The sequence below is a fragment of the Capsicum annuum genome, chromosome 3 (genome assembly GCF_002878395.1).
Source record: "Capsicum annuum cultivar UCD-10X-F1 chromosome 3, UCD10Xv1.1, whole genome shotgun sequence".
Lineage (NCBI taxonomy): Eukaryota > Viridiplantae > Streptophyta > Magnoliopsida > Solanales > Solanaceae > Capsicum > Capsicum annuum.
Genome location: NC_061113.1, coordinates 4,889,035 through 4,912,416, shown reverse-complemented (window position 1 = coordinate 4,912,416; position 23,382 = coordinate 4,889,035). Strand labels below are relative to the sequence as shown.

The 23,382-nt window shown below is 35.4% G+C and overlaps 2 protein-coding genes across 10 annotated transcripts; both read right to left on the bottom strand.

Annotated features, from left to right (window-relative positions):
• Positions 1–5,957: 5,957 nt before the first annotated feature.
• On the bottom strand, positions 5,958–12,703 carry LOC107864512 (protein HESO1). 9 transcript variants are annotated; one of them, XM_016710897.2, is made up of 10 exons: positions 12,571–12,703; positions 12,387–12,469; positions 10,907–11,095; positions 10,586–10,762; positions 9,969–10,159; positions 8,884–8,979; positions 8,108–8,153; positions 7,377–7,483; positions 7,161–7,262; positions 5,958–7,078 (listed from the first exon to the last, which is right to left on the bottom strand). In XM_016710897.2, the coding sequence occupies exons 2-10, from the start codon at positions 12,403–12,405 to the stop codon at positions 6,719–6,721; spliced, it is 1,287 nt and encodes a 428-aa protein (XP_016566383.1). In that variant the 5' UTR covers positions 12,406–12,469; positions 12,571–12,703; the 3' UTR covers positions 5,958–6,718. The 9 variants fall into 9 exon arrangements, with proteins under 9 accessions (XP_016566383.1, XP_016566386.1, XP_016566385.1 ...); XM_016710900.2 differs by having other exon boundaries at positions 9,975–10,159; positions 12,571–12,702; XM_016710899.2 differs by having other exon boundaries at positions 12,600–12,667.
• Positions 12,704–17,844: 5,141 nt separating this feature from the next.
• LOC124896540 lies at positions 17,845–20,770 on the bottom strand. Its single transcript, XM_047408086.1, has 8 exons — positions 20,206–20,770; positions 20,007–20,137; positions 19,586–19,951; positions 19,324–19,510; positions 18,944–19,077; positions 18,767–18,865; positions 18,417–18,582; positions 17,845–17,879 (listed from the first exon to the last, which is right to left on the bottom strand). The coding sequence occupies exons 1-8, from the start codon at positions 20,768–20,770 to the stop codon at positions 17,845–17,847; spliced, it is 1,683 nt and encodes a 560-aa protein (XP_047264042.1).
• Positions 20,771–23,382: the final 2,612 nt, after the last annotated feature.

Genomic DNA, 23,382 nt, shown 5'->3' with positions numbered 1-23,382 from the left:
GATTTTACTTTCTGTTCAGGACCCTCCTGAAAAATGGGATTTTACTCTATGCGCAGGACCCTCCTGAAAAATAGGATTTTACTTTCTGTTCAGGACCCTCCTGAAAAATGAGATTTCACCTTATGTTCAGGACCCTCTTGGAAAATGGGACAACGCTTTCAAAAATGAAATACTACTTTATTATAATTCTTGTTCGGGATAATTTTCGTTCTAGTTTTAATGTTGGGTTTCAGGAGCCCGCCTGAAGAACAGGGTGATGAAATAGAAAGTCAGAGGCCCACCTGGAGAATAGAGTGAAGAAATGAAAGTCAAGCAACAAAGTGATGAAATAACAAGTCAGGAGCCCGCCTGAAGAATAGGGTGATAAAAGTTGAGTCAAGAGCCAACAGAAGCTGTATAGATAGGATTTTTGTAATTTCATTTATGTTTTCACTTGTAATTTTTATTTTTGATGTAATAACAGAGCCGCGGACCTGAACCTCGATGGAACCTCACTCGACTCTCCAACTCGGTATAGTCCACCTCTTCCAATTCTTTGAAAAACCCGTGACTTGATTCTCTCATAACTTGGGTAGGAAGGATGTCTTAAGTCAAGACCCGGTTGTCCTTCTCCCTTCTGTTTTTTTCTTTGAATAATGGTCGGGTCAAAATTTGGTCTCGCTGTCTACTTCTTTGCCTGAAAACACTTCGTGTTTACATTCAAAGGGGGCATGATGTAAACACCTAATTTTGTCCCTCCCGAAGACCTAAGTTACACATTTTTATCCCTGTCTTACAACGTGCCCTCACCCGTATTATTATATCCCATAAAAACACAAAAAATAACAAACCCACTAACAAACCTAATCCCCAATTATTCTTTTGTAACAAAATTAACCACTCCTCCTATCAATTTTGGACAACACATCACTACCCCTACCCCCCACGATACCCTACCTCACCTACCCTACCCCAATACCCACCCACGTGACCCTCACAATAAAAGAACCCACACACTCCATATACATTTTGATCTTCTTCTTCACGGAGGGGGCACCATCAGTAACAAAAAAAAGACCTGAGCATATATAAAAAAGAAAATCCGCCCCCCCTCTCTCCCGACCTTCTCTCTCTCTCCAAAACTGAAAGGAGAAGCGGCGCCGCCTCTCCGTTAGGCCAACGACGGCAGAAATAACGTCGTCATCACCATCTTCCTCCCTTCGAAACCAACGTCTCCGCCCCAATGGAACAGTAAATCCAGTCGTCATTTGAACCGCCACCATCTCCCTCCGTTCGTCCTCTCCATCGTAGTCACCATCGGCAACCTCACCAGCGTCGTCGCCTGCGCTGATCGGACCAGAGAGAGTAAGATCTGAGGTTGAGAGTTTAAAAGCAGAGAAGAAATTTGGACTGAGTTTTCACCGGAAACGTTGTCGCTACAGATCGCATCTCCGTTTCCAGTTGCTCCAAACTTACCGGAGCTCAGGCGTAGCAAAGGGTCCTCGTTTTTCAGTTCAAAACCCACCGGAAAACACCCAGTCATTGTTCCTGTTACTGTTCCGATGGGTCCACCGGATTTTTGAATTCGTTAACTCTCTTATTGCGATTTCCATTTTGGTTCATCGAGTTCGGTGCTAGTTTTGAAGTTTAAGTTCGATTTTAGTTTGGGTTTCTATTTTTTTTCCTTTCGTGCGATCAGTCTGTCGAGGTTAGCTTTGGGGTTTCAAATTTCTATATCGAGTCAGAGTATGTCTCTATTGAGGTTCTGTTCCAAGTTTTGAAGTCCGGGCCTTCTTAAATGTTATTATCAACGAAATCGACTATCGAAAGGTCCAATTCTACTCTTTTCCTCTTCTATTTTATTGTTTACTATTCTTTGGTGTTTGGATTAAGCTTCGGATGTTGTTTGATACTTGTTGGTGATGAATGCATGTTGTCTTGATTGGTGATAGGTTGTTATTTTGATATTGACTCGTTGTTTAATTTCATTGAAAAGTGATTGTGGATCGTTGAAATAGAAATGGTGAATTGTGAAAATTTAGTATTAAAATGAAAATTGGGGCGGAATCGAGAATTTGATAAAATGGTGAATTTGGATTGATTAAAAACTTTTGGTTTAATTTGGTTTAAATATAAATATGGTTGAAATGCAGTAGAATCATGATAAGACCGGCAAAAGCGCAGGCAAATGTAGGCCGGGTAGGCAAATTTAGGAATAACAATTTGTTGGAATGTTTGAATATGTGCGTGAATGGTACTTTCTACTTCATTGCACGAAAAGTTTAAATTGTACTCATTTGGCCAGGGAATGCCCCGAAGGATTTGTAACGATTTATTCGAGGAATGCCCCGAAGTACCTTGTACTTGGAAGATGTTCGTGGTGAAGGCCCGAGGCGTCGGGTGAAGCGGTAGAGCGCAGTATAGGATTAGTCTAGGGTAGAATAGATTTATATTTCCGCATTATTTATTTTTTGGACTGTATAATTGGACTGGACTTTACATTTTTGGATTGTTTTGTTTTGTTTATTGTTTGATTATTTTGCGTGCTTTTGTGTGGTTTGTACATTTCGTAATGCCAAAAAAAATAGTCGATACACTCTACTAAGCGACCGTGGTTGAACCCCGGGATCGAGGGGTGCCTAACACCTTCCCCTCGGTCAACAAAATTCCTTAGCCGGAGTCTCTGTTCGCAAACCAGTTTAAAGAGTCAAATGGTTTTTGAAAAGGATTTTTCCAATGGTGACTTGGCACACCAGATTATGCCAAGTGGCGACTCTGAGTAAAAATGTAAATAATTCTTTTTCGAGACTAATTTTCATTTCTTGTCACTTAAATAATAAAATCCTTTCTAACTTAAAATATAAATCGTTAGGAGTACGTAAAAAGGGAGTGTGACACCAATGTCTTTGGTTGATAATGTGATTGTGAATTATACAAAGATGAAATTTGGAAATTTGGCAAAATTTGGAATACCACAACCACAAGAAGGCCCATTTTATGTTAAGGTCTCAAAAGGTTCCTCCCCAGTAATTGATGTTGGTGCCATTGACAAGATTAAAATTGGAGAGATTAAGGTAATATAAGATACTATATTATAAACTTATTTTTCATTCTATTTTGAGAAATATCATGTGAGTAAAATATATGGCTTGAGTTGCTCCAAGGGCTTTCGTTTGATGGTAAGAGCACAACTCGTGATGTGTGATTAAGCGCATGTCACGAGTTTATATTGTCAGTAAAATTTAATTTGTTATAGCAAGAGTTGTCTATCTTAATAACGTGTGATAGTACGATCTTTGATGGACAGTTACCAATAGTACATATATTTAGCTGATTTGATAGCGTAAAAAATTGTTTATACTGTTAATATATAGAAGTTAAATTCGCGCATTATATGGATTTTTTGAAATCAATTGTTGGTGAATTGTTAATTAGGTACTTCCTGGAATATCAGAAATAAAGGAACATACAGTAGTGTTTGCCAATGGAGAAGAACATCAATTTGATGCAATTGTTTTTGCTACTGGTTACAAGAATGTTGCTACAAAATGGCTAAAGGTATGTATTGCTAATTATCAACACAAATTTTTTTTTAAAAAAAAAAGATTTTAATAAATAGTTTTTTTCTTTCTCCTAAAAAAAGATATATATTGTGTAAGAGTAAGTTATTATATACATACTATTACACCTCTCTTTCCTTGAGTTGAGAGTCTAACGGAACAACCCCGCTACAGCACAAGTAGGGTAAGGTCAGCGGCATGCACTATTCTCCCCAGGTCTCACTAGTGCAGAGACGAACCCAGGATTTGAACTTGACGGGTGCATTTTTATATTTAAAATAGTAATTAATAGTGTCAAAAGTTCGACATACAGTTCTTTGAAAACTTATTAATTATAGTATTTTATAAGCAAACTTTTAATATTATTGAATATCATTAAATAGATTTAATATGAAAAAAGTTGTGTTATCCATCATACTTGAATTCAAAGCACTTTTATATTTTAAATAATAATAAAAAGTTTTTGAAAAATATGAAATTCGAGAGATTTGTCTGCTAAATGATTGTACGGAAAACATTTGGTTTAAGCCTATCTCAAACTTCAAATTACTAATTTTTTAAATAAAAAATAAGTCAATGATCAAAAGATAAAAGAAATAAACATTTACAGTACAAGATGGGAAGAAAATTTACATTTTGAAGTTAGAGGGGAGCTTGTATTTTGAAATAAAATGAAAAATACGTTAACAATGTCCACAACACAAAAGAAAAAAGAAAAAGTGTAAAATAAATGATTACTAAGTAGGAAATATTTTTTAATCAATTGATATATATGTGTGTGTACGTGTGTTTGCACTTAAAATTTCAAACAGAAAACAACAAACAGATAGTGTATTTGGAAAAAGGAGCAATAAAAAAATGTTGTTGTTGGGCTTCAACCCGAATCATCACGCAATAAAAAAGGACTTTAATTGGCATTCTCAACCATCTTGCCAATCAAGTCAATTATTTTCGAGAGTTCACAACATATATTTAACATAACACTCTGATATATATACAGATGTATAAACTATATATACAGAGTTTTTCTCAACGGTAGCGGGTGCACGTGCACCCTCTACTGCCAAGGTAGGTCCGAATCTACACTAGTGTGATTACATTGGGTAGGCGGTTATCGACATCGGTGTCATAGTCATTACTTTGTGTTTTCACATTCATAAAACAACTTATATGAATTTAACTTATATATACTAACAGCGTAAATGAAACTTCATAGAATTAACCTGATTTTGGAAAGTTATATATTTGCCAAATTTTCCTGGTTACTAACTTCACTTACTATAAATATTTACTTCAATTTTACTAATATTGTTACAAATTTGTACAATTTTTTTTGTATTTTTATGCAGGATTATAGCTCTATATTTCATGATGATGGAACATTGATAAATAAATTTCCAAATCATTATAAAGGAGAGAATGGTCTTTACTGTGCTGGATTTTCAAAAAGAGGGATTGCTGGTATTTCAATGGATGCTATAGCCATTGCTGATAATATCAAGACTGTTAGAGGAGAGAAAATCTAGAGAAATACTTTATTATTAGTACTATTATTATTAGTATATAGTCATATATAATAATAATAATAATAATAATAATAATAATAATAAATAATTCCCGAATTCGTCGTGAACACGGAATGCGTTGTGCATAGGGTGCTCTTTTACTATGTTGTTAAGATCAGCTAAAACTTAAAAACCTTGCTTGTTGTAGTACCTTTTTGTTGGAATCTAGTAGTTTCTATTATCATAGAAATTTGATGTGTCTTTTCTGATTGATTGTTTTTTTTTTTGTCGATTTCATTTTCATTTCTTATAACGATGGTGTGAAACTAGCTTGCACACACCTCGACTACAACATCTGGCACTTGCTACCTCTTGCCAGCACAAGTATCATTTTCTTATAACGATGGTGTGGAACCTTGATTGCATACACCTCGACTATTACATCAAGCACTTTCTACCTATTGCCAGCACAAGTATCATTTTCTTATAACGATGATGTCGAACCTAGATTGCATACACCTCGACTATTACATTAGGCACTTGCTACCTCTTGCCAGCACAAGTATCATTTTCTTTGGAACCTAGATTGCATACACCTCGACTATTACATCAGGCACAAGTATAATTTTCTTTTCTTATAACGATGGTGTGGAACCTAGCTCGCATACACCTCGACTATTACATCAACCACTTGCTACCTCTTGCCAGCACAAGTATCATTTTCTTTTCTTATAACGATGTGCGGAACCTAACTCGCATACACCTCGACTATTACATCAAACACTTGCTACCTCTTGCCAACACAAGTATCGGCTAACTCTACTCACCAAAATGGCAAAAGACAGATGGAAAAATATTGGCCTGAAATGATTATGTTATAGTTGTAATACTTGCATTATGCAGCAGCCCATTATATTTTTACCACTTTCCCCAGAAATGCATTTTTCTTGAAAATTACATGATGTTCATAAGATACGTAGAATCAATGTACATTGAGTCCACAAATCTGTACAAAATGTCCTAATGAACCAGTACAAAAACAAGAGGACAACGATGGGTACGTTACCTAGCTAGGTCATACAAAATACTCCTAAAAGTCCTAGCAAGAATGTAAAAGTTTTTGCAGATGATTCAACTAGATATGCGCAACGTACTTCTTTCAGGCATATCTATGAGAACAGTGAACAGATCAATTTCATTTAGCTTCCACCCCAACCTCCTGTCTGCGATTTTTGACCACTTAGCCTTAGGTTGCATACTTATTGTTGTGCTTTTTTTTGTGCCAACTTTTTGTGTCTGGTTTTCCCAACCGTTGAGTAGAGGAAGTTCCTCCCACGGTTGCATCTGATCTTTTTCTTTATGTCCAGAAAGAGTCTGGTGGTACACCATCCCCCTTCTGACTGTCCCCAATTCGATGAAGATGCTTTTCCCCAACCTTTGGTACACGAGTCTGGGGGTACACCGTCCCCCTTTGACTGTCCCCAATTCGATGAAGATTCTTTACCACAGCCTTTGGTAGACCATTTTCCTTTTGACGAGGGAGAGTCGGGTGGTCCACTGTCCTCCTTGGGCTGTCCCCAACTCGATGAACGTACTCCTTCCCAACCTTCAGTAGACCATTTTCCTTTTTTCCAGGGAGACTCAGGCAGTACACTATTCTCCTTCGACAGTCCCTCACTCGCTGAAGTAAATCCTTCCCAACCCTTCGGTAGACCATTTTCTTTTTATCGCGACAGACTCGGAAGGTATAGCCAACTGACTTCCATTCTGGCCATCTTTGCTTTGATCCTCCTTATTCTTGATAGGGAGAGCGATTATATTTCCATCTTCTTTAACGTTCCCTGTCTGAGATCCTTCTTGGAAGGGAGCAGCATGGCCAAACAAATGATATTTTAACGTGGGTACTTCAACAATGCCATCCATAAAAGCAGAAATGTATTCACTAGTACGCTGGATACACTTGTATATGCGCTTTACTTCTCCTTTCCCAACAGCCCTTGCAACATTTTGAGACCGATCAGTGAAATCTTCAACCTGTGAAGATCATAATAAGCCATTAATTCAGCACTTCAAAAATTGTTAAGCGCAGAGAACATTAATATGTGAAGATAACTACACTGATGCAGCAAACTTTGGAGTCCCATGTTCTAGATAGCCAAGGTGCTTCGTAGGTGCTTGCGCATAGTCCTTTGGCCCATAGCTTCTCAATCAACAATAACTTCAGTGAAATGAAAACCACAATGAGCCAAAAAACTGGATGTATGCTAGGAAATGGGAATCTCATGCACAGCCGCACTTTAAGATAAGGCCAGATTTATTGAATTAACAGTACCTTCATTAACAGCGTCACTAGCAGCTCAGCCACCGTCTCTTTGTTCCTCTTCCCATAGTTCACAAACTTATTCAACGACTTTGCCACCGTATCTGGATCAGATCCATCTAAACATTTCCACCAAGGAATATTACCGAGCTACTCAAAACAAAAAATCACATGAAAAAACTAAGTGCAAAGAGAAGACTTGGAATCTACTTGAATAAAACATCTCAACAATCTCTTGTTAAAATTTAGAATCTAGTCTATAGCGACAGTTACATTCCTCACTTTCTTATTGCTTGGTGTTTCAGACGTTTGTTAACAGCATCACATGTGATAGCATAATCATGTAACTAGCAATAATCTAGATAATCATCTTACTCACTTATGACTGCCAACAGCTATTACACCACATAATACAGAATCCTAACACGAAAAAGGACAAATTGTTCATTTACTGTGAACAGTAGGGTCAAGTATCAATAAAAATCAAAAGTCAATCGAGGCAACAAGTGCTAAACCAAAACAGCCAAGATCTGACAAATAGCAGACTTTTCGTACACATCCAGTTCTGATGCTTAGGGTCCTATATGTTTTCCTTCAGAAAAAAGTATTTCTATAATGATCCTTAATCCTCGGAAATGTTCTTTTCTATTACAGGACTTCACTAAAATCTGTACTGATACTGAAATTAGTGCATATCGTTCAAAAGGCGTTCGGAAACTGAAAAAGTAAAGATTTGTAGTTACCTTCTAATATGGCAGAAAATGGCGGTAGTATTGGAGGATTTCGTGTCTGCAAAGTTCATCCATTAGACGGAAGAGTTCACATGACCCCAAATGAAAAAAAAAAAAAAAAGCAGATTATTAACTATACAACTACATCAATATCACTCTAGAAAGGAATATGCACATACTTTTCAGCACACATCAACTTTCTCTCAGATAAAAACAAAAAAAAATAAAGTAAAAAAGGCAAGGCTTTCAAAATTTATGTTTTCCCGTGAATTTAAATTAGTAAAGCATAAATACTAGGCATTCAGAAACATTAAAAGTTATTGTGAATAAGCTAAGGCTATAAGAAGAAAAATTGAGATGAAGTAAAATATGTTATGGCCTTCCTAGAAAGTAATACAGCAACAACATACCCAGTGTAGTCCCACAAGTGGGGTTTGGGGAGGGTAGAGCATACACAGACCTTACCCCTACCTCAAATGTAGAGAGGCTGTTTCCGATAGACCCTCAGCTCAAGGGGAAAAAACAAAACGGAAGTACAAGAAACATGAGATCTTTTATTTTTATTTTTAACAATCAATAATACTTTTATTGACAAAAAGGGTTGAATCCAGCAACAAGAAGTTTACAAGAGCAACACCACTTGTACAAGAGGGTGCTTTACAAAAGTTGCACCAGACCATCTTTTTCTTTCTCATTTTTTTTTACTCAAAGAGATCAGTCCATAATATGTAACCAAGAAACAAAAGAGTAACATGGCAACTGAGAAATAACTTGTACTTGGCTCATACCTGCAAATGAAAAGCAACCAAAAGTATTACAGATAATGAGTTCAAAGTTTTGTCTCTTGAGCTATTAATATTCTGCGCTTTTGCCCAAGCTTTCATCTGCAAAAAACAAGAGATCATATCTTCAGAGGACATGAATAAAATGACGTGAACTACTGATATCTATCAGCACATACATAAATTGACCCCCGTATCTTCTTCTGTGAACAAGAACTAATGAGCATTAACCTTGGAGCCGGGGGGGGGGGGGGTAGCGGAATATTAACTCAACAATGTATTTAGTAGTCCTTGTCTAGCCACATCTTTGATTTCCTTCTTTCTTCTTGTTCTAAATTTTGTGTTAATTGGAAATACCATTCATTCAATGTACTACAGAAGTCACATGGTCTTTCTAAACTTTAATATTACTGCCTCCTATCCATAAATATCCAGAAAACTACTTTTCACATAATTAGTTGTTGGTTGCTTCCAACTAATGAACTGATCAGCAAAGAATATAAGGAGATGACAGGCTTATAAACATAGTATAAGCAATGCATTTCTGACTAGCTTTATCCATCTAGTTGCATAAAATTAGATGCATTCAAAAAAAGATGCAAATCATTGTGGCATAACTAATTGATACATCTTTCGAGTTTGTTTCCTTTCAATTTGAAGTTTGTTTTCAAGACAGAAAAAGTAAAATTTATTTGCTATTGGCTCCTTTTGTTGCTTTTCTTTTCTTCTCTTTAATCTTTGATTCCCATTGTCCCATGTGATAACACGCCATGTCTCATTGGCTGCCTTAGAAGGCGTTGTCCTAAATTGTGAACTTCCTTTTGCTTGCTTTGTATTGTATATCTCATAGGCCATATGATGGAACTTTTTGTTTCTGAATGTATTTCGCTAGTGATATACCGACTATCCTATTCATATAAGTGCTAGGAGCACAGGTAGTTGTGTCAAGAACTATATAGCCCTGTGGTACTGCTACGGTGCATCTAGGAATCAAATAAGAGGTCTTCCAAACTATTGAAAAGCCAAAACTAAACTTGTACGTCATTTCAGGAAGAACTGTGCATATAGCAAACATACAAGAGATTGCACACTTTTACCAAAAAGCTCAGCTTCTGAAACCTTTCATCAAGTGAACAGATCATGTGGATTATCTTAGACTTTGAAACTCCATCCCTGTTTTCAACTGATATATCGCACTCAATTTTTGTTCCACAATCAACAACTTTCAGAACGGGCACCTTGGCTGCTGTTACTGGATGAACACCAGAAACATGCCCATATCCTGAAGCACAAAAAACCACAGATGAAATAAACCAAACATACAGAACCCTAAAAGTAATAAAACAAAGTACTAAATATAGAAAATATATGCAAAGGATTTATATGGCGTCATACTAGTTTGGGACTAAGGAACAGTTGATTTACCCGTCACATTGCAGACAGAATGGTGTATGGTATACCATAGTAAAAACTAAGAACCTAGCATGTGCCTTAAAAGCCTTATTAGTTGATTCAACTGATAGAAATAGTCATTCCTTTGAAGTGGTTTATCTAGAGGACATTCGGGGCTGTGAATCTACTTCGTCTAAAATTCGATCAACTCTTCAAGGTAAAAGGTACTTACAAATTTTGGTTAGGACACAGAGGAAATAATCTATGAACTAAAGACAGTATCAAGGGAAAAAAAGGAAACAACTTAAAGATTTACTTTGAAGTGCATATAACTTCCTCGCAAATTTCCTGAGAGTTTGAATCTTCTTCTCATACGAAAATTTAACTGAACTGTTGTCAAAATTAACAGATAGATCTAGGTCACTCTTTGAATGGAATAGATCCATTACGAAAGATCCAAACTCCTCCACAACAGGAACATTTCCCGAACGTCCTGAAAAAGAATAAAAGGAGAAGCCATCATGCTGTAATATTAAAAAATCTAACAAATAGCCTAGATTAACAAAGCTACTACAAGCCAGATCAGAGGATCCATTTGCTGAATCGTGTTGTAAGAAAGTTTCGGTGAATAGATTACCATAGATATCCTTTGCTATCTCATTAAAAGCAGAAGTCAAATCTTTCCTAACTTCATAATCACTTTGTTTAGGGCGGCAAACTGTATAAATCTCATTAAGCAACTCTTCAAATGCAGATAGCCGCCCCGCGTGTACTTTATGGTTTTGCATTCGCTTCAGTTCATGCCTCTCTGCTCTCTTACGAATAACTGTCATCACAGTTTAATCAATTGATGATTCAGCCAATAGTAAAGCAGCTGATAATTCAACGACAGTGATTAGTTGCTACTGTAAGAACCATTACATATCACAGTCGAGTTATTATATACAACTAAGACTCAAGGTATGTCTTTAAAAGGCAAAGATACAACCATCCCAGAAAATATAAAGTTAGAAAGTAACAGTTTCCTTCGTGTAAGCATTTTCTACTAGAGGACAACATACCCAGTACAATCCCACAAAGTGGAATTTGGAAAGAGTAGAGTGTATGTATACATTAACCCTACCTAAGAGCAGTGGCAGATGTAGCATGTGTTCAGGGGCCCCCTTAGACGAAAAATTATACTATTTATACACGATTAAAATTATTTTTTATGTATATATAATATATGTTGAACCCCCTTCAACTAGTTTGTACGTGCACTTTTGAACCCCCTTAATAGCCATCTTGGCTCCGCCACTGCCTAAGAGGTGGAGAGACTGTTTCCAATAAACTTTCAGCTCAAGGGAAAAAATAGTCCAAAGTAGTCCCCGCCAAAAAAAAAGAAAAATAGAAGTACAAGAAAAAGTATATAGTAATAAAAACAACAGATAGTAACATGACAATAATTACAACAAAATAATATGATAGCCGAAGGACAAGAAACTACAAATAATAACAGAAATCGAATAAAAGACAAGAAACTACAAGAGCAATACTATAACTTCTAGTACGAACGGATAACAAGACAACGCCCAGCTACCTACTAACCTTCTACCTAATTTGTATCCTTCACAACTCCCTACCTAAGATCATGTCCTTGATAAGCTGAAACTATGTCATGTCCTATCCAATCACCGCTCCCCAATCCTTAATGTATATATCCTACCAAATACACTCAGCATTAGTGAAACATGATTATATTCTTTAAGGCATCTTTAAATTCTTCTTGAATCCCCTTGTCAAAAATTCTTAATCCAAATTGAAAAACAAAACTTTCTTATAAGGGTAAAAAGAAATAAGCAAAATAACTCTATAATCCAATCAAACAACCTAGGATAATATGATTCTTCAAATTTATACTACAAAAAGCTATAAAAAGATTAGACCTTTTAGTTCAACAACATAAAGTGATTAGTTCAACTCCTGCTAATCACAATTACTCCCTCCATTCCAAATTAATCACAATTTCACTAGTTTGTATTACAAAAAATAAATATCACAAATATGGGTCTTCAATTTACATTACAAAAAGTACAAAAAGATTAGAATTTTTAGTCCAACATCAAGAAAGTACTGACCTTTAACATGATACACCATGGCTTTCTGAGAAATATGAATCTTGATGATGATGATTTTTCTACTTAAAATTGCTTATTTATACCTGAAAATGAAAACCCATAAACAAATTTGGGTGAAAATGAGAATCCATTTTAAATAGAGAAGAATAAAGCAGAAAAGTACTAGACAAGAAGAATAAGGTACAAGCTATTGAAGCATAGTGAGCTTTGTACTTTCCCATGGTGGAGCAGACCAGTAAGAAGGCAAAGGGGAAGAACGCCACGTGTGTTTGTCTTCTTTTATTCCCAATTTTAATTTTTTATTATTTTTTATTTTATTTAAGTTTTGGGTGTACGTGATTTAATGAAGTAATTTGACTCAATAATTTTTTAAGTTAAAAAATTGATCTCATGTCTTTTACTATTATCGTTAGAAAATAAATTAGAAAATAATTTCAATATTTTATGTTTATCAGTCCACATGTCAGTCATTTAAAAATACATTGATAATTATTTAAAAATTAATGGAGCAAAATCGAACCCAAAAAGGAAAAGAAAGGACCGAAAAAATAAGAATTGAATATATCAGTTATAGGAGAGGAATAAATATTAGTCCCTTATTTAGTGGAATGATATAAATTTTGCTATTTTAATGAGAATTTTTTTTTTTTTAAATAGTTAAGTATCTCGTATTTTTAGAAGATCATTTTCTCATCAAAGTTTCAAAAATAATTCCAATCTTCCACATGGAGTTGGACTAAATTTAAATTGCGTATTGTAGAGCTCATTTATGCCAATGATGTTGCCAATAGAATTTTTTAATTCTCCTGGACTCAAATCTAGGACAAAAACTCATTTCTTATATCTTATTTCATTTTATTAGTATCATCTTATGGAGAAAATATTTGGTAAAACATCTTGTTCATTAACAAAATTTCCTGAATAAATAAAAATAATGGATCAATTTTTTGTGGTAACAATATTAATTATGACAAAAGATAAATTTCATTCCTTTGATTGTTTTGCTTTGCATAAATACATAACAAGTCAATATATTTCTCCTATGTAATATATACCATCAAAAACACCTCGGATGAATTTCATAATTTTTTTAAAAATGGTTAGTCACTCTTTGCATATTAGTACTATTTTCTTTTTATTTATCTTTTTTTTTTTGTTTTCCATTAGGTGTCCGTGTCTGTATTGGAGTCCCAACTAATCTAGATCGCACGTTGCAGGGCCTATTAAGGTGGCAGCGCTCCCAACAGAATTTTCTCCATACCTAGGGTCGAACCCTCGACCTCTGATTAAGGGTCGAGTAGCCCATATTATTATTATTATTATTTTATTTATTTCTATAGCAGCAACACCTAGCTTTTTTTTTATTAAAAAAAAAACAACCACTAGCAGAGATCAAAGCCGCGCAGTAGGTTGAACTGAAGGAAGTGCCCAAGAAGACCAAATAACACCACCGGGCTATCTAAGTTCCTTGTTTCATGTGGTTCAGCATTACTATACGTACATAAATATAGATTTTCTACCTTATATATATAACGTAATTTTTTTACCGAGGAGGTTCGGGTGAACCCCATGGCAACCACGTAGGTCCGCCCCTGGGTTTATTTAATAATGTTTTAATAAGGCTAATTTAATAACATTTTAATAACGTTAATTTGATAACGTTAATTTAATATACTATTACTGCTATCCTTAATAATGTTAATTTAATAACGTAAAACTATAAAAAAAAATTATTATTAGTATAATTTCATCTTTAATTTAATATTTAAATAAATTATATTTAGATATTTTAGATAACTTAAATTCGCCCTCTCCTTTATAATATATATACATGTCCGCGCGATTTTTTCGTATGAGGTTTACCCACCTAATTAATAAATCTTCAATATTGTTCTTTTTCCGCAATGACAAAAGAAATTAGATGTCATTTTCATCTTTGAGCCGAAAAATGAAAAAATAATAGTGAAAAGTCATTTAAAGGTCATATTTGTGTAGTTTTGAATAGTTAAAGGTTATATTTGTGCACTGTCAAGTTTAGGATCATATTCATGTATTATGCCTTTAGATTTTAAGCTGGACGCGCCTAATTTTGCGTGTTGAAAATGCGTTTTGCCACGTAGAATCGGAAGTCATATTTGTGCAGTTTTGAATAGTTAAAGGTCATATGTGTACACTGTCAAAGTTTAAGGTCAAAGTTATAATTTGATGTTAAGTTTAGGGTCATATTTATGTATTATCTCATAATTATGTATGTATAAATAAAAAGGCAAAACTTCACGTAAAGCATATAATCATGATTTATTTATCATTTTTTAGTTGTTAAAAGTCAAACTACATGAATTTTGACCAACATCGTAACATTTTTTCAGCATATTGATATCCGACATGTGTCTCGGAGGCATCTTTCAAGCGTCTCTCTTGGAAGAAAGTCTATACATAGTTGTAGTATCAAAATTTCGTGATTTACTTAGAAGTGTCAAAAAAGCGGGTTGAATTCAATTTTGGGTGAACTAGTAGCTTTATACAAAGGAATTTTGTTAGCTTTGAGGAAAATTTTCAAATCAAGCACAAGAAAAGTATCAGAAAGTTACCAAGATACTATATACAAAAGAAATTCAAACGTTGGAGCCATGAATCACGATAAGAAAGCGAAGACATGATTTTTAACTTTGTGAGCGTTGAGTTTTAGAACGATGATTTCAAGTGCTGATAACTGCATTCCAAATATAATTGTATCAATTGAATGATTTACATGTGAGCAACAAGGATATCCAGCAAAACCAAAAGGCACCTAAGCTGCTCGGACTCGAGTGGGGTCCAATACGAGTGCAGATGAAGATATTGGATCCTTCATGATCTAAATTTTAAGATTTAGGAGGTACAATTCAAGTATGAATACAGATGCCAGCGATTGGCCTAAGAAGAATTCAAATATCTAAAAACTAGAGTTACAATGTATGCCTAAGTTATGGTGGGCTATTTGAAAGGAAAGGAACGCACGAATTTTTGAGAGCTTGTTTAAATCTATAATTAAGTACAAATGCATCTTCTTACATTTTTTCGGTACAACGTCGCTATTGTAATTAATATAAAGGCTGTGAGTGATGTTGACGATTAAATATCTTTCTTATGTCCAATCGTCGACATGTTTATTGAGAAGAAAAAATAGACAGAATGAAAATTAAATAAGAATTAAAACATCAAAGTCGATCAAACATAATTTTTTTTACTAAACAAAAAATAAATAAAATACATAGGCTAAAATAAAAAAAAAATCTAAAAAATTAATTTTCAATATAATTAATTATAAAAAATAAATTAAATTAATAGGGTATATGATTAGCATAAAAATTTTAGTTTTAATAAGAAAGACAAAAAATTATCATTTAACTTATAAAATTGAATATTTTATGTATTATATTAAAAATATGAACATTCATGTCACTTTTATAAATAATTTTAAATATTCATATCATTATCTATAAAAAGAATAGTTCAATAACGTTCCATACAATAATATTTCTAAAACCATAAATAAATAGAACAATAGAATAAAATCTCAATGATCACTTTTGTATCTACAATTTCAACAGAAAATTTTAATTACAACCGTTACCCAATTATTTCTTAGTCAATTACAAATAATCCCAAATTTGTCATACAAAAGACATTAGTTTGCACTTTAGGAAAGTTAAATCAGCTCCTTCTTCAACCTTTCTGCCCAATCTTCTCAAGAGCATCACTGTTATTTGTAAGAAAGCTGCCTATTATTGCTGTAGATTTGCCGCATCAGCTTCGATTTTACATGGACCACAGCATCTGTGAGTTTCTGTGCTGTACATTTCAGCTTACAGGATCAATTAATCTAAGTATATTTAATCCGTGTCTTCTAACCCAAGAAAAGTTAATACCACCACCCGATTTAGAAATGTCAAGCTTGAACAACACGGCTGTATGGTAATTTGCAGATTCTTGGTGCAGGTTACTCCCCTATTAGCAGATCTAAAGAGTTTATCGCTTAGAGTGACCAATGACTGGATAGCTACATCAATGTCGCCTCAAAATCTCACAAGACGATGATAGACCTATCCTACGAATTCACTTCTGTCAGAGGTAATACCAGCCATATTTCTCTAAGATCTGATTTACATTATTCACCCGTAGTCCTTGTTTATTTTATTATCATCCATTCTGCATAATTCTTCTGATGTGAGGAGTGCCTTGCTTATCTAAGTTTATGAGTCTTCTTCCTTCTGCTGGAATGTCATCAAAATTAGTAAAGTAGAAATCCCCTGCAAAAACAAAAACCAAGTTAGTAAAATAATCAGCAAGAGTGTTATCTTCCCGGAGAAAATGTACCACTCTTACTGCCAAATGTTTCATCAACTCTTTGATGTAGTTGACCTCCATAGCTACACTCCATGGGGTATCCCAAACCCCTTGTAAGATTTGAACCATACTCCATTAGTCCGTCTATACTTGTATATGCTGAATTAAAATGCTTCTACAATACATCAAACACTCTCTAATAGCTATAGCTTCGGCCTCCAAGCTTGTAGTATTATCATGTATTCTAGAACCCCTAGCAGCAGCTACATTCCCTTCTGAGTTCCTTATACAAAAAGCAATGGAACTTGGACCTGGATTTCCTTTCGAAGCCCCATCAGTGTTCCCTTTCATCCAAGTACGAGGAGGGGGTGTCCATCTTACTATTCTAATCTGATAAGAAGTCCTAAACTCATGAAGAGCATCCCCAATATTAGTCCAGGCCTTTCCTTCAATAACCATCTTAAATCTCAGTCTAATGAATTTCAAGAGAGAATCATTAATTTACCAGAAAATCTTCCTCTTATGATATTTTCCCCCGTGAAGAATAGTATTTCTCCTTTTCCACAGAGACCACATTATAAGGATAGGTACCACCTGATAAACAACTTTACACCTTGAGTTACCAGCAGTATTTCTCCATATTCTCACACTTTGCTTCAGGTTGTATCTTTGGTCAATAATACCAGCTGCTCCACAGTAGTGACTCCATACCTCTTCTGCTATTTCGCCTTTTAGGAATAAGGGCTCAATAGTTTCTCTTTCCGGGATATTACAGCATCCACATTCCTGTGATATACTAGGATTCCATGAATGCATTAAGGTTGCTGTTGGCACCTTTCCTAGCCATACTCTCCATGCAAGTAATGAGAATTTGAATGGTAATCCTTTACACCACATCTTCTCCAAATCTTCATCAACCTCTTCTCTTTGTCTCATCATCTCCCACGCACTCTTAATAGTAAAATTCCCTTTACTAGATTTAGTCCGCCAAGGTTTATCCTCCGTGTCTTCATACTGCAGGCTACTCATCTTTGTTTTGACATGTGTAATCACATTTTCTGGAACTACTTCCTGCATTTTCCCGTAACCCCCCCCCCCCCCCCCCAACCAAAAAACTCCCTTACGTCTTTCAAATGGTGACAAGTCTCCGTTTCTGATGGTTGTCTGTACAAAGGACCAAGATTAGTCCAATTGTCATACCATATTGTAGATGTCCCACTTTTCGGCTCAATAGATTCCTTGTTACTTAGCATAGCCTTCAACACTTGGGGGATCCACCATTCCCTTGTACCAATAGATTCCTTGTTACTTAGCATAGCCTTCCACACTTGGGGGATCCACCATTCCCTTGTACCAAACTAGGAATTTGCTTCTTACAATACTTATTCCATAGGAAGTTAGTCCACAAATTTTTTTGTGTTCTAAATTTCCACCATAATTTAGCATGCATTGCCTGGGATACATCGTTAAGGGACCTAAAACCTAGACCTCCTTCTTTTTTAGGTGAACACATTTTATCCCATGTTGACCAGTGCTTGTTTCTTCCATTCTCTTTATTATTCCAAAAAATTTTAGCAAAAATTCTGTGCCACTCCTTAATAACACTTTTTGGAGGGACTATTGCTGACAATACATAAATAGGAATGCTCTGCAACACACTTGTTAGTAACCCTTCTTTTCCACCATAAGACAATAACTTACCTTTCCATGCTTGAAGATTACCTCTTACTTTGTCCAGTAAATCAACATAATGTTCCTTGCTCTTCTTCGTATGAGAAATTGGATTCCCAAGATACTTCAAGGGAAATTCTCCTTTAGCAATCCCTGTATATTTCTCCACTTGTTGCCACACACCTAAAGATGTGTTCTGATGCATATAAAAAAAAACTTTTGTCCATATTCACCTTTTGTTTGGATTGTTGCTCATATTCCTTCAAAATCTGTATAATTCTCCTCAAAGAATATTCATTAGAAGAAGCAAAAATTATACTGTCATTAGCATATGTTAAATGATTAAGATTAGGGCTCCACTTAGGCATTCCATATCCTACATAGGATATATCTTCAAAAAGGAGATTAAGTGCCCTTGTCAGAACTTCAGCAGATAAAATAAAGAGTGCTGGGGATAGAGGGTCCCCTTGCTTCACCCCCTAGTAAAATGAAAAAAAACCAACAGATTGACCATTTAGAAGCACAGAATAATAGTTATCAGAAATTAACCTCCAAACCAGATCCACCACCCTGCTAGAGAAACCCATCTTTGTCAAAACTTTCATCAAGAAGAACCATGAAACCCTATCATAGGCTTTTGCCATATCCAACTTCAATACCACATTTTCAGGCTTTCCTCTCTTCCCTATATCTGTAATCAACTCTTGAGTTAATAAAACATTATCAGTAATACTTCTTCCTTTTACAAAACCTGATTGGTTGGGAGATATGAGCCTTGGAAGAATCTTTTCTAATCTCTCATGCAAAATTCTTGAGAGAATTTTATTCACAAAATTACTTAAACTAATTGGCCTCAGGTCAGAGAAAGATTGAACATTTTCTTTCTTAGGAATAAGGACCAAATTAGTATGAGTAATTGATTTTGGAAGAGTGTTACCTGCATAGAAATCTCTAACCATTCTAATGATATCAGATCTCACTATCTCCCAACATGATTGATAAAATCTCCCCGAAAGTCCATCAGGGCCACATGCGCTATCACCATTGAGGCTAAACACAGCCTTTTTCAACTCTTCTTCATCTGGAATAGCCTCAAGGTCAGCATTCTCCTCTTCATTTATTAACTCTGGAATGTGATCAAGTAATGAGCAGTCAATTACATGTCTCTCTGGAGTAAATTGGCTTTAATAAAATGATACAGCTTCATCTGCAATAAGTTTTTCATCCTCCAGCCAATTCCCTGCATCATTCATAATTCTGCTCACTTTTAATCTGTTTCTTCTACCCTTCACAATACTATGAAAGAATTTAGTGTTTCTGTCTCCACTTTCAAACCAGTCATAACCCACCTTTTGTTGCCAATAACTTTCTTCTAAGTGCAAATATTTTGTGTATTCTGCCTTAGCTCTTTGCATAACTGCCTGGTTCTCCTGAGTTGGACTGTCTTCAAACAATTTTTCTTTAATCTTTGCTATCTCCTCCCTTATCAACAGTTGTTGAAAGATATCACCAAAAATTTCTTTACTCCACAATGAGAGAGCACTCTTCACCTGCTTGATTTTTCTCTTAAAGTCCGAAAAAAAGATTCCCTGAACATTCAGCATCCCAATTCATTCTTACCACATCTTTGAATGTCTCATGATCAGTCCAGAATTTCAAAAACCTGAAAGGTTTCATGACTCTGGATGCCCTGTTCTCACAAGTAAGCATTAGTGGAGCATGGTCAGAACCATCCCTGGCCAAATGTTCCACTTCAAGATTGAATATTGATCATGAAATAGTGAATTAGATAGAATCCTATCCAATCTTTCAAAAATACAGTCCATCCCAGCTCTACCGTTCCACCAAGTGAAAGGGCTTCCTTTGAAGGGAATTGTCATGAGATCACTGGACTCAATACACATTCTGAAATCATTCACTTCTGTATTACTCACCGGAAGGCCACCAATTTTTTCTTCACCATTAAGAACAACATTGAAGTCACCACCTACTATCCAAGGTGTATTCAACTCATTAGACAATGCAAGAATATCCTCCCAAAGAGTCAACCTTTGCTCCCTATTACATTTTGCAAACACACTAGGAACCAGAAAACTAGTATTTAAAGATACATTTTTCAGTAAAACTGATAAATGTTGTTCTGTGCTGCTGACTACAGTGACATCAAATCCGTGATTGGCAAAAAACCAGATTTTTCCATTCAAATTATGAACTACCAAAGGCATCTTCAATCTGTTTCTATATCTTTGAATAGTTGTTGTATGTTGAAACGGTTCCAAAAGTGTGATAAAAGCAAATTTATTAAAATTGTGTAACATCTGCAGTCTCTGAAAAGCCTTTTGTGACTTAACAGATCTAATATTCCACATTAGGGCTTTCATCATCTTTTACTGTATTTTGACACCACATTCCTCTTTGGTAAAACTTTTGGTTGGTTGAGACCAATCTCCTGACTTTTGATTTTTCTCTTTTTTTGCAGATTTAATCGATTCTATTGCTCGAGGGGATAAATCTGCTGATCTACAGATATCATCTTCAACATCTTTTAACTGGTCTTCTCCACCTTCTCTTATTTCATAATTTGTAACTTGTTCCTAAATATTGTGTGTAAGGATATTATGGAGCACTTCATTTGGAGTTTCCTTCAATCTGGTAACTCTACAGAAGAGATAGCAGTGGGAATAGGAACAATAGCCAAGTCTTCAGTCACAAATGTATGTAATATAATCTCCTTAGCCCCTGGATGCATTTCCCCTTTCTTTGATGATGCTTCACAACTATCTATTCTACATTGTTGCTCAATCATCAAACCTTGTGTTTCGTCATTGGTTCGAGTATTCAACTCACTGGATTGATCCTGTCTATAGCATTTATCTTCATCACTTTGCATTTTTCTTTCTTCTGTAATAGGAATTGATTCCTTATTTCCTTCTTCTTTTGTAATAGGATCTGCCGATTTCTCACTTATAACACGCGGGACTGTCTCTTTTCCATTATTAATTGGAAAGGCCTTGGAAACCCACTCCTTTGTTGACAACTGTTCCACACTATCCCCTTCTTTTTCTTTGTTTTTTCCTTCATCCACCACTGCTGTAATATTATTGTTAGCTGCTATAACTGATTGTTCTTGAACAACTTCTGCCAGGGCTTCAAAAGAATTGTCATTGCATTTATCCTTGTTAGGAGTAACTGCTTTCTCACTCAAGTACCCCCTTTATTGATAAATCTCCTTCTTGTGGGATTCCATTTCTGCTGTTGATTTCTTTGGTAACTTCTTCAGTATCCTTGATCACGTGAGCTACCACTTTATCTTCCTTATTACTTTCATTTACCATTTGTTCCTCATAATTCTTCTGCAATTCCGGATGCAACACTCTACACTCCTGCTCTTCATGGCCCTGTAACTTACACTTTTGACAGTACTTGGGCATAAAGTCATACTGTATCTTCACCTTTTCAACAGTTGATTCCTTTGTATTGGAGTTGACAATCTCCATTTCTACGAATTTAGGAAATTCTGCCAGTAAATCCACTTGCACCTTCACCTTAGCACAACTAGGTCTCGTCCTGTTTACAGTAGCCATATCCAATTGAATTGATTTACCAACTGCTGACGCAAGTGAGAATAGGGATTCTTTAACAAAGAAAATTGGTCTTAAATCTGGGAATGATATCCATCCCATTGCCTGTGTCGTTTCTTCCTCTATTTTGAATTTGGCATCATATATTAAAGGCCTCATTTGGTACGAATATCCATCCTTTGCATTGATGTAATACACATTGGACATTGTGCTGACAGAGTCCTCAAAGAGATCAAATGTTATAAGAATGTGACGATTCCTTAACAATCCAATCGTACAATCACCTTTCACATTAAGTTGCTTAGGAATTTGGATTCTCAAATCTTCCATATCTGGCCAGCCGTATGAGAATTTACCAATCACAGCATACTGAAGATTCTCAATTACATTCATCCTATCTACTTCTTCTTCAGTCCACACTACCCTTGGAATGCCAGCATTATAGGTAAGCTTCTTAATTGGAATGGAGTCAACTGAGGCCTTGGAGGAAGCTTTAGTAGCATCAACATTTAATGGTTTTAAAATGTCTGTAAATTTGCGTTGCTGAAGAGATGATGAGATTTTAGCAGGTGAAGAGGGCTTTTGTGGGTGAGATATCACTAGGTATGGGTTTAGAAGATGTGAGTAAGGGAAAGTTTGAAGTATTGATCGCAAGAGTTGACTGATCAGTGGCCGGAATGACCATTTTTGATGAAATTGACTGACGGCTAGATTGGGAAGAACAATCTTTTTTAGAAGAGATTATTTCCTACTATGATATATGGTTGAATTAGAAGAAAGATTGTTTGCATCTGGAAACTAGATAATTTTTTAACCTTTAAAACACAGATGCAAGAACAATGGCTTAGATGCAAGTGCTGGAGTTCCTTCAATAATGCAGCACCCTTGAAATAATGTATTGGATCCAAAGGAAAGAAGTACAGATTGCATCTGGCGTAGCGAAAGAATTCTTGACAGGAATCAGATCTTGTAGCTCTCTATATGTTGAAGTTATCCCAAATAATAAAAATTCAAATCTCTGTTTGGTTAGCAATTTTCATCAACAAGAAACTGAAGATTACGTAAATATAAGCATCCTCTGAGGTTTAGAATTTGCAAACAAATCACCAAATTTCTGCTGTTAGCAAATGCAACATCATTGCCTTTGATTATTGCTCCTGATCTCGTTCATGGAAAAAAAAGATTTACTACTAAAAGGTGTTAGGATCGATTTGCTTCTACACACTAGATCCATGGAGAGGATGAAGAAAGACGAGAGAGAGAGAAATGATTTCGTGGAACTCCACGAAAATGAGAATAAAAGGTACATCACATATTAATCAGGAAAAAAAAAAAAGGGTATGTTAAGCGCGTGTAAATCAGAGGATACTCATTTGGTTAACTATGTCACGTGAGCTCACTCAGGAATATTTACT